At 34.4% G+C, this 12,607-nt stretch overlaps 1 protein-coding gene across 8 annotated transcripts in view; it reads left to right on the top strand.

The window, feature by feature from the left end:
• The window catches only part of LOC126965927 (kinesin-like protein unc-104), a 211,160-nt gene that overhangs the window by 152,404 nt on the left and 46,149 nt on the right, over positions 1-12,607 (top strand). For all 8 annotated transcript variants that reach the window (XM_050809719.1, XM_050809718.1, XM_050809722.1 and 5 more), the window contains 4 exons: positions 2,521-2,705; positions 4,828-4,939; positions 6,092-6,235; positions 12,164-12,327. In XM_050809719.1, coding sequence (XP_050665676.1) covers positions 2,521-2,705; positions 4,828-4,939; positions 6,092-6,235; positions 12,164-12,327 — 605 coding nt within the window. The remainder of the gene's footprint in view (positions 1-2,520; positions 2,706-4,827; positions 4,940-6,091; positions 6,236-12,163; positions 12,328-12,607) is intronic.

Here is a 12,607-nt window from a genome sequence, read left to right as displayed (position 1 = left end):
CGGGCTATATATAATCTGAATCTCGGAAACGGCTCAAACCATTTTAATGAAATTTAGTGTACAGGTAGTTTCAGGGGCGAGAAATCGATCTAGCTGGGATTCAATTTTAAAAAATGTTGTTTTATCCGTGTTTTAATGAGAAACAGCTACAATAACATTAGAATACAAAGGTAAATTTCGCCACTATATACAAGACTATAATAGCTCAGATGGGACATTGGGTGATCCGGAAGCCCCCGGTTCGAATTCAAATGTCCTATTAGTTCTTTTTGTTCAAGTTGTGTACATTCTTAAAAATCCGAGCAAGGCTCTGTCGTCCAGGTACTGTTATTGAAACATGAGCGAGGAGTAATGCTTTAAGAATGGAGAATACTATCACAACTCCGTAAAATCGAGTGTATAGCTTATATGCCTAGGACTAACGAGGAATAACGAGAGCAGTTTTAAAGTTAGAATATTTTCGTTTCCGCATAATTTAATTATTTCATATGACGCATAATGCACGCGCAAAGTCATACCAACGAGCGCCGCTTTGGATGACTATACTCTGTGTTGTATCCAAAAAAAAACAACTTATATTTTGAGACAAAATTGTCGTATACCTCAAGGTACAAGAGTTATTGAACCTTAATGAGTGTCCAATTAAATATGGTTTCTTTTTCTCAATATTTCATTTAATAAAATACTTTTTAAAGCATTTAGTTGCATATGAAGGCGCTGTATTTTAAAATTGGTGAAACGTCGGGTTAATTAAATAATAGTATTTCCTTTGAACAAATTTCGTTACACATATTTGATTTGACTTGCTGAAGATGCACCTTATTAGATTTCCAAATTGATAGATGATGAGATGAGAATTATGATTTCCCATATACATAATATAATAAACTATTCTTTTTTGCATTTCATTCAAAAAAGCAATCTTCAAAAATCTGGTTTAAAATGCCTTCTCATCTTTATATATATAATTCTTGTGTGCGTGTGTATGTCACTGAACTCCTCCTAGACGGCTGGACCGATTCTAATGAAACTTTCTGTGTGTTTTCAGGTGGATTCGAGAATGGTTTAGTTTCACAATTGAACTACCTCCTAAACGGCTGGACCGATTTTGATGATATTTTTGTGTGTTCCAGTAAATTTGAGATTGGTGTGTGTCTTCAGGTGGATTCGAAAATGGTTTAGATTCACACTTAAACAACCTCCTAAACGGCTGGACTGATTTTGATGACTTTTTTGTTTGTTTCAGTGAATTTGAGATTGGTTTAGATTCTCAATTCCGCCCATATAATATAATTCTCCTGCTCATGTGTATGTTAGTGAACTGCTCCGTTAGGAAAAATCGATTTTTCAAATTTAAAACATGTGTACAGGACAACGTCTGTTGGGTCCACTAGTATTTATATATAAAGCGTATTTTAGAACCTAATTCAAAAATTTAAACAGTTCTAATTAAGATAAGTTAGATATATTTAAATGAAACACTTTACGATTAAACGCTTGTAATCAAATTTTAGACATTGGATATTTCCGTAAAAGTTATATTTCCATTATAAGGAAAATATCTATGTATTGTAAAACACACTTGAATTCTGTAAAACTTATTTTTACTTAAACTTGCTTTATTCTAAATATAATGGATAAAGATAATAAACTTGCTTAGTTGTTTAGGTTTCTCTTGAATTTTATTTTTTTGAGGAATAGGAAGACAGGTGAGCTTACATACACCTGTCACCTGATGGTAAGTGATCACCGCGGCCCATGCTCTTTTGTAACATCACAAGAGTGTTGCGACCTTGTCGCATAAATGTACACATTAATTCAAAACCCGAAAACACATTGTTACGTGGCGGGATAGACCTGAGGGGTTCCGTGGTGAGAGTATGATAATACAAATGACTGCTTATAATAATGATGAACTGATTTAACCAGTGGGAGTGTCCTTTGCACGGGATGCCGGCTATGGGTACCACAACGGCGCCTCTTCCTGCCGTGAAGCAGTAAAGTATAATCATTACTGTTTTTCGGTCTGAAGGGTGGCGCAGCTAGTGAAATTACTGAACAAATGAGACTTAATATCGTATGTCTCAAGGTGATGAGCGCAATTGTAGTGCCGCTAAGATTTTTTGGGCTTTTCAAGAATCTTGAGCGGCACTGCATTGTAATGAGCAAGGCGTATCAAATACCATCAGCTGAACGTCTTGATCGTCGCGTTCATTATTTTCATGAAAAAAAATGTATGGAACTGAAAAGTTCGTGTGTTTGCGTTTTAAAAACTAAGCGAGGTCCGTTAATTTTAGTATAAGATAGCACTTAGGTACAGTGATTAACATTCGAATATGTTAAATGAATAACAGTTTTTCAACAAAATACAGATAATTTTACCACAGTAAAAGTATTTCTCGTTGTCCCCCATAACTTTAAAAAGAGTTATTTTAAAGCAGTACTTGAGACAATACTGTCCTTTTAATGCAGGTCAAATCTATACTGAAATTAAAATGATTTAAACCGTCCCGAAAATAGGTGGAGGTTTCGTACATGGAAATCTACTGCGAGAGAGTTCGTGATCTTCTTAACCCAAAGAACAAGGGAAACCTCCGGGTCCGAGAGCATCCTGCCCTGGGACCGTACGTCGAGGATCTCAGCAAGCTGGCTGTTATGTCGTACCAGGATATTTATGATCTTATTGATGAGGGGAATAAAGCGAGGTAAGAGATTTTAACCAAGTAAGCATTTATTGAAATAGGCGTTACTTTGCGGAAATCCTTAACTATCCAAATGTTTTGAGTTTTCTTTAGTGTTAATTCCGCAAATCTTTGACTTTAAACAATTCGACACGTGTTTCAACTCTACACGAGGCATCCTCAGGAGATGTTGATTCGCCAAACTCTGACACGAGACTCAGTCAGTCTCGTGTCGAATTGTTTAAAGACAAAGATTTACAGAATTGACACTAAATAAAACTCAAAACATTTGGATAAAGTAAGCATTTTTTATGAAAAGGCTGTATCCAGCTTGCATAAAATACGAAGAGAAACGTGAATCGTGTATACTTAAAACGTTTAACAACGTTATTAAAAACAATGTGTGTGTACTTATGTATGCACGCAAGAAGTGATACTTCTTTGGCTTAACAAAGCAAAAATACTTAAAATTATTTATCCCTCGTGCTGTTCTACGTTTGAAGAAAGAACAATATTGTAAAAATCTTGCAACGATGGCTTTGACAATTAATTATTAAATAACGAATACGGCTGTATAGGCTTGAACCTGAAAAAAACAACCTGTTACGTTTGTGTTGCAGTGATGCGCGCGCATCTTTAACATTTCACTCTCAATCATATTTTCATAACGCGCCTAACAAGTATAACTTCAAAAATATAGAACTCCTACCCCCAAGTCATTGACCACCTAACACTCATTTTGTCCTGTTAGTTTTGGCCTTAAAGCCAAGTGAAAAGTTAAACTTAGTTGAATAAAAATAACGGAGCATCTATGTTGACAGAAAATAAAAGCTTTACGCTGGTTTCTGGCAACTTAAACAATCTAATTATATTAATAGTAATCTGATAGAAAGCATTCATGGACACCCGTGCCGTTTGTTTGAGATATACAGGGTTATTGGTAATTCGACATATTATTCCCCTTAGATAGGGGACTATTAGCGATAATTATAACTCCCATATGCATAATGCAGAAGTGAACCATTTTAGAGTTATGAAGTTTTTTGGCTTCATTTAAAAAAATCAAAATTGGAACTTCAAAAATTTTGTATCAATTTAAATCATTTCTTTTATATATAATTAAACGCTGGTTATTTATCTATGTTAAAACAACAATTATCCGTCCGAATTTAGAAATGCGAAAAAAAATTATATTATTTAAAAAAAAATCCGAAAAACAAAATAAAACTTTTGAAACTTGGGTGCAGATTATTTTATAAACAAGACCGTTTTCTTAGCTCTCCTAAATTGTACACCAATTAGGAACTAATTTCAAAGAAAAATAAATGTTAAAAATCTGATGACTCAATAATGGTTTACTTTTGCATAATGTATATGGGGGTTAAAATTATCACAAATGCTTAGACACCGCTATCACCTCGTAACAGAAATTCGTCGAATTACCAATAAACCCTGTATTATAACAAGCACTTCTATGTTGATGTTCTAGTTAGTTCGATTCCAATCCAATGCATTCTTTTTCTGCAACTATTTTTAAGGGTTGTACTCCGCTGCGCTCCAATTAAATACCGCACTACCTAAGAACAATAGCATTCTTATTATGGCAACTATTAGATGTGTGCGTGGTATCTTGACACTCAATGGCATCTTTCAATACGATTCGTGTTATTTTACAATGAAATTAATAAAATACACAATACTTACTGATGATATGTGATTCCAGTGTCTTTCTTATTTCCTATAGTATTATTTTTACAAAGTTCTACTACGCAACCCGGCATTTTAGTTTCAATTATTAGCAAAGTTTAACAAAACATGTGGCACGTCAACGTCACACATTTAAATAATATAAATAACATTTATTGAGCACTGGTTCTACAATATTTACAATTAAACATAACCTTATTCTAGATACCTATATTAATATATGAGCAGCAGGGTAAACGTAAAAAGCAAAATAATATATAAAAAGGAATGTAACATTATAAAACTTCATTGTTCGAGACTTGCTCGAGTACGCCCACTTGGGCGTAGGAATAGTTGCCGCACCTTGCGACCACGCCTCTGGTATCTTGTTGGAGTGCAGCGGAGACCAATCCTTAATCTAAGAATCCAGCTATCATCGTATGACTGTTTTGTTGACCAGGACGGTGGCAGCCACTAACATGAACGAGACGTCGTCTCGCTCGCACGCCGTGTTCACAATATTCTTCACTCAGCAGCGATACGACAAGACGACCAACTTGGTCTCAGAAAAGGTATCGTGTTCATTTATACATTCATCATATTTATATTATAAGAATTAAACCTACTGTCAATGCCAACGTAGAGGAATTACTACATAAATAATGCCTTTGGATGACTCTATATTGATACGTGTATATGTTGTTTCTGCAGGTATATTGTTTAACTACCTTCAGAATTTAAAAATTAATCGACAATTATATTATATAATTGGGAGGATCCTTTGCACAGGATGCCGGCCATAAACTATTGGTACGCGTACAACGCCGCGTTTTCCTGCAGTGAAGCAGTAATGTGTAAACATTACTGGTGTTTCGGTCTGAACGTCGCCGTAGCTAGTGAAATTACTAGGCAAATGAGACTTAACATCTTATGTCTCAAGGCGACGAGCGCAATTGCAGTGCTGCTGATTCGGGTTTTCCAAGAATCCTGAGCGGCACTGCATTGTAATGGGCAGGGCGTATCAATTACCATCAGCTGAACGTCCTTATTTTCATTTAAAAAAAAAAATTTGTTGTGATTCCTTTCAAATTTTTTAAAATTGCGGATATTTGAGGGATTCGGGTAATTTTTTCTCACTTAAACTAGACTAGCTTTTTAATACATTTTTCAATCATCTATATGAAAGTGTGCCGTGTGAGTTAGTTATGCATTTAGACTGAAATGAGATTAATTTACAAGTAGTGACGGAAAATACTTGACAAAATTACAAATTGTTAAGATTTGAAAGAGCCACACCTCAATTCAAATTCCTGATATGTAATAAGTGAGAGTCGAGCAAGTTATCAACTGTAATGCGACCTAAATATTTTTTGAACAAATATACCAGGACTTATGAATGCTAAAGACTTAGACAATTTATCCGCCTAGATAGAGCCACTTGCTGCTAGACAACTGATGAAAACAGGCCAAGTTTATTACTTTAGTGCGTATGCTATGTCTAACTCTCACAATTTGTATGTCACTTTGTGTTAGTGTGCGTGCATTGCTCAAAATAGAGGTTAACAGTCAACCTTAATTTTTATTTGTCTATCTAGACGTACAAATCATCTAAGACTGTAGAGCATCGGAGGTTAGCTCAGCGGTAACATCCGTTGGGTTTTTCAGCGCTGGAGGTAATAATTGTGTGCCCAGTAACTTTTTTACAAATAACTATATATTTCCAGGTCTCGAAGATATCACTGGTAGATCTGGCAGGGTCAGAGCGCGCGGACTCCACCGGCGCTAAGGGGACACGCCTCAAGGAAGGCGCTAATATCAACAAGTCACTCACTACGCTCGGGAAAGTCATCTCGGCGCTCGCGGAAATTGTAAGATTCGCATCATTTGATTTTTATTTATTTTATTTTTACAATTTTAGGAAAACTTACAGCTTACAAATATTACTAATTACTTCACTACATTATGTAGACAAATTATAAGTTTCCATGTTTAACAACAGTTCAAAAGAAAATACTTGTTTTAAAAGGGTAAATTAAAATATAATTTAAAAATTGCAAACACACACATTATAAACATATTGTCAATAAAAAAAATGGTGAAATATATTTAAGCTAAATAGTTGGCTTCATTACAACATTACAAATCTACAATGATTTCATTCCATTTCAAGTTTGTATATTTTAAAAAATATTACAAAGAAACTAAGAAGAAATTAAAAGTTACACACATCACATGGATAATCGATATTTATGACTACATATTATATTATGTAATATATTTAATATAACTATATCACTATATCTTTGGAAATAACCTGAAGTTAATTTTAAACGAAATGTTGAATTCATAGAATATTTTTTCTACGTTTTCAATCTACATGAATGAGAATCTCTCTCTAAATGCATTTTGCTTTATTTCCTAATAATGCGTTTTCTTAAAATATTACAGTGTCAAAGATATTAACAGCACTTTAACACAAATTATCTACTAGTACTATGGATGCTAGATATCGTTTTGATAATAAAACTAAAGTATTTGGAGGGTGTGGCTCCAAGTAAGTAGAACATCTTCCCTACTAGTGTGTTGGGTGCCGACTGTCGACATCGCATCTATGAACAAATCTTCGTTCGATCGTTTTTCTTAGCTTCGCAAACATCAAATCGATAGGCTTGCGGAAACTTTTGTAACTTTTGTTTTTGTTTATACATTTTTATTAAAAAGTAAATAACCTATTAAATTTTAATATGCATCTACTAACAAAACAGAGAAATACCATATTTAAAAATAAATTTGACAATTGACTAACCTATTTGAAAATTATTTATGAATATTTGATTCGCAATTTTTTGTCATTATTACAATTTAGTACGTCATCAGTGCTAACCCAGACTGCTCTGCTGGTAGTCACATGGCAAGCGTCTTCTGATTTTCCAATTGAGTCGCCTTTATATCGGGAAGATGTTTTACTCACAGATTTTTACCTGCTTGAAACACACGTAATACATTCATTAATGAGCTCATTCATATTCATGACTCGGAAACAAACATTCATGTTCATCATACATACAAACGTATGCACCACTACTACAAGAAGGCGTCTTAAATATAATAAATTAAACCACAAATTCTAATCGAGATGAATTAGTATTTATTTAAATTAAAAATGTAATAATTTTGGTTTCGTTTTTGTTGTGCATACAAATATAATAATTAGTTTACTTATTAATTCTCACTCTAGTACATGTAGGATGATAATAAGTCAATTATAACCTAGGTTCTAAAGAAACATTAAGAGAAAAATTTAAAGAAATACACATTTCGACTGTTGCTTCTCAATATATTCTTGATTATGTTCTATATGTTAGTAAGTCTTTAATTGGGCGATGTATATGCTTCTACAATATGGTCCCAGAAAATAAACAAAACAAATATGTTACGAAATTTAAAAGGATTGTTAAAAACCTTTTGTGTGAGATATAATATAGCATAAATGAATTTCTTAATGATACCACAGACTATTGCTATATACACAGTATATTGCTATGGGGCAACGCTACCGATATTAATACAATGTTTGTGCTGCAGAAGAGGGCTATTCGCGCTATTTATAACCTAGGTCCTAAAGAATCATTGAGAGCAAAATTTAAAGAAATTAACATCTTGACTGTTGCTTCTCAATATATTCTTGATAATGTATTGTATGTTCATAGGCACATAAGTGAATTTGCCAGAAACTATCATAACCATAATGTTAACACCAGGAACACACATAAACTTATGATGCCTACTACTCGGCTAAGTCGAGTTAGTAGATCTTTTGTGGGGCGATGTATATGTTTTTACAACAAGATCCCAGAAAATGTTCAAAACAAAAGTATAACGTTATTCAAAAGAATTGTTAAAGAAGGTTTGTGTGGTAAAGGTTACTATAACATAAATGACTTTCTTAATGATACCACAGATTGGGAATGGAGTGACCGCCCTCAGGCTATTAAATAATAAGTTTTATTGTACAATATTACTTTGTTAACATATTTATTCGATGAAAAAAAAAAGCCCGCTGAGTTTGTTGCGCCCATTCTTCTCAGGTCTGAGGCATTCATTTTGGAATGGGTGGTAGTTTTTGACTTTCAGTAAGTGATGTCACATCCTATTTTGAATAAAAATATTTGAATTTGAAACTGGGAATGAATCGAACACCCTCAGGCTCTTTAATTATAAATGTTTATTCCACGATACTACATTGTAATCCATATTTTATAAAAAAAGCCCGCTGAATTTCTTGCCCTTCGCCCGTTCTTCTCAGGTCTGAGGCAGTCTATTTGGAATGAATTTGAATCCTATTTTGAATAATTAATATTTCAATTTGAATATTATTATAAGACGCCAGTTAAAAGGCTCAGTAGTCGCCACTGTCTATCGTTTAATAAACATTATAGACTATTCGCCGGTTCGGAACGGTTCGCCTTCTTTTAGCAATGTATTGACTCATATATATTTATAATATTCATTGTAATGTGTCATTATGACTTATTATTATGATGGACCGTGGTGGCTCTCGTATATGAAGTAAGCTAAACTTGTTTGAATGTTTGTTGCGTCTTTTTAATGGGAAAACAGTCGGTAAGTGACAAGTTTAAACTTAAAGTTTGATGCTTTTGCTTTGTCGATCAAATTCTTAAAGTTTTTCATCAACCCGAACGTATTGGTAACCTCAAACAATAATAGCTTAGTGGGAATGTTATCTTACTATTAAAAAAAACTATGTGCCTTACGGCCGTTCCCAATATACTATCTACAGATAGAGTTAAATTACTACCTTCTACTATCATTAATTATTAGCTGTAAATAATCTGAAGCTGTCCCAATATACCTTAAGTCATTCTTATGGCCTTATATTGGGTCGCGTGAATTGCAATTTCCATACAAACTTCTATCGCTGGTACGCTATACGTTGTCCCATTGACAGACAGCGCGTACGGATAAGGTGATTTACCGTCGATAAGTTTATTGGGACAGAAAAGTCATCGATAGTTACGATTTTTATCTCAAGTAAGAGATAGACTGAATTTTGTGAACGGCCGTAAGACTACACACAGAAGTGAACACTTCATCGAGCCGAGCCTAGTAATACGTAATGCAACTATTTATAGTGAAATAATATTTATAATACATACAGCGTGGTACTGCAGTGGCGACATTATATGAACACAAAGGTAGAGCTAGTTAACCGTAAAGTAAAAAAAAAGAAAATAATTGAAGTTTTCAAACAAACAACTTATACATTTAGCAAGCAAGAGTTCTGAACGGCTACAGTGCGGTGTGGGACAAGTAGGCTCTACAGATTGCTCCAAAATTATATGTTGGAAAATTAATTTATTTAGGTGATGATTATTTTTTATTCATTTTAACTGTTATCGGTTAAGTAGCTCTACTCTCCTAACAGCTGGGAACTGCAGTCTTGAAATTATTGACGAGTACGTCTACCTTGGACAAACAATCCAGTTAGGCCAATCTCGCGAAAGATGTCACTCGTCGAATCCAACTCGGATGGGATTGGGGAAGCTCCGTAAAATCTTCTCGTCCCAAATACCACCAGTGTGTGAAGACGAAGGTTTTTAACCAGTGTGTGTTGGCAGTGATGACCCTTATGGTCGCACGGAGGTCAATCAATAAGGCTTTACTCGGAGTTTCCCTGCGAGATTGAATCAGAAATGAGGAGAATCGTAGGAGAAGCAAAGTCACCGACATAGACCGAACGATTGTGAAACGGAAGTGGCAGCGGGCTATTGTTTGCCTCGACGGAAATATGGCCGTTAGGGCAGTAAATTTTTCGAATGGCGAACACACACTGGAACACGCAGTGGTGGTAGACCTCCCCTAAAGATGGACTGACGATCTCGTCAAGATCACCGGAACAGCTTGGATGATATCAGCGCAGGACCTTTCGTCTGGAGATCTATAGGGGTGTGAGTGAGAGAGGTCTACCCAATTCATTTAATTTCACCATTGTATCTCCACGTTGTATGATGATACCGTCAGTCGAATGGAGTCGGCTTTACCCGAAGGGGCCGCGAGTAACATAGCCTAGTGTGACAGCCCAGTCTCATACAGTAATATTAGTATTTCAATTAATTTATTTTATTACAAAATACTTTAGCAGTAGTGCCACTTACTGTATGTGCATTGATCTAAGTAACCACGCCCATTTCTAGGGTAAAATAGCAGAATACAGTTATTTGATTAAGTAACACACATTTAAACAATATACTATTTTAAAAGATTAAAAATCGTGTAATTAGAACTGAATTTTTACTTCAGTTGTTGATATAAATATTAATCTTTATTTAACCCAAAGTTTCTTTGTCTTTTGAGATAAAAGTCTTCTGGGATGTGAGTTAGGCGGGATTTTTCTATCGACTTTCGTATAAATCTTTTATAATTACACGCGTTTTAAATCTTAATCATTCTATGTTATATCGGTACAGTTTTACTATTAACTTATGATTTGAATGGTGTGAGTGGCAGTGTAAGTACCGGTACAAATTAAGACGTATTACATACAACCTAGGTGATATTATGACTGTTACGGGCAGATGACGCTAAAAAGGCCAAATGATTGGTAACTTTTCCTCTTTGAATAATAATATTCAATAAGGTAAGTGCGAGCGAGAACACAAATCGGCAATACCGTTCCCTCTGTAAATGACGTTGCACTAATAGACATAATAATTTGATTGTTTTAAAAAACAAACGTTTAAAGATGGAACTGGAGGAATTAAACCAAAATAAACCTTTTTATTAAGAGATCCTTTGAAATTTACACAGCTTTGCGCTTCGGAAATCTTTGCGTTTGCTATACAATACTTTTAATAGTACAATTCCCAAATTTTGGCGTTGACAAATTGCATCAGAATATATTATTGCGTACACACAAAAAAGCTTCTGGGCACCTTTGCTTTGCCGACATAATGCGCCCTGTTGGTTTCATTGCTGTGTTCTGTGTTGCCACAAATCAAGCGTTTTCGTGCTTCATATGCCATTAAAAAGATATTGTTATAATTAGGCGCAAGGAAGAGGGCATTTGCCAAAAACTATTGTTGTTTTGAATCCAGTTATGTATATCAAGTATCGCTTAAGCATTTTTATAGTGTATTGTTATACATTGCAGTCATACATTGCACCATAGAATATATTCTGTAGTTTGAATACTTTTATTAATTTTTTAATTAATTTATTATACCATAATAGTGTTATAACTCGACGTATACTATCACATTGTTTTATGTAGTATAATAATTGCAAAAGAAATAGTAGATCTTTAATAAAGTACTTTCAATTAATTAAAACGCGTGTGTAGAAATAACCGAATTTTAATTTTTTATTCAATATTAAGTAAATTCGACTCAGTCGTAGTAGTCACGAGAATAGCGAAGAATTTGAAGTGTTTTTTTTAAAGATAGTATTTATCTCAGTAAAAAGGAAAAATAGCAAGTAGACGGATTTTATATCAATAAAGGCAGTTTTTGGACTTATGTCCATATTACAATGTCAATATGTCATTATTATTTACACTAAATTTTACAAAAAAAATATTACGTAATCATTAGCGAATATTTTATAGAAAATCTTGAAACATACGGACTGACTGAATGGTTTCCCTTGTGGCAATACTTATGTATACTTCGTATATAATAATAACAAGTATTTAGGCATGAAACAGAATGAAAAGGCCTTTAATTTTAATTTTTAAAGTTCGAACTACGGTCTATAATGGGTAAATTATGTTTGGTCAGGCGTCCAAGAGCAAGAAGTCGAAGAAGGCGGATTTCATTCCGTACCGCGATTCTGTTCTGACTTGGCTGCTGCGAGAGAACCTGGGCGGTAACTCGAAGACCGCTATGATCGCCGCCATATCGCCGGCAGATATCAACTACGACGAGACGCTCAGTACTCTCAGGTTTGTGTAAAGCCATTAATATCTGTCTTGTACTAGATGTCCAGCCGATAATTGAGTAGCTGGAAGGCATGTAAAAGTCAAATAAACTTTATTTATTTACGGCTGTTCCCAATATACTATCTACAGATAGAGATAAATTACTACCTTCTACTGACCGTACTTAGCTGTCAATAATCTGAAGCTGTCCCAATATACCCGATAAGTCATTCTTATCGCCTTATATTGGGACGCGTGAATTGCATGTTCCATACAAACTTTGTATCGCTGGTAAGCTATACGT

This window comes from Leptidea sinapis, chromosome 9, assembly GCF_905404315.1.
Source record: "Leptidea sinapis chromosome 9, ilLepSina1.1, whole genome shotgun sequence".
Lineage (NCBI taxonomy): Eukaryota > Metazoa > Arthropoda > Insecta > Lepidoptera > Pieridae > Leptidea > Leptidea sinapis.
This window is presented reverse-complemented; position numbering and strand designations above follow the sequence as displayed.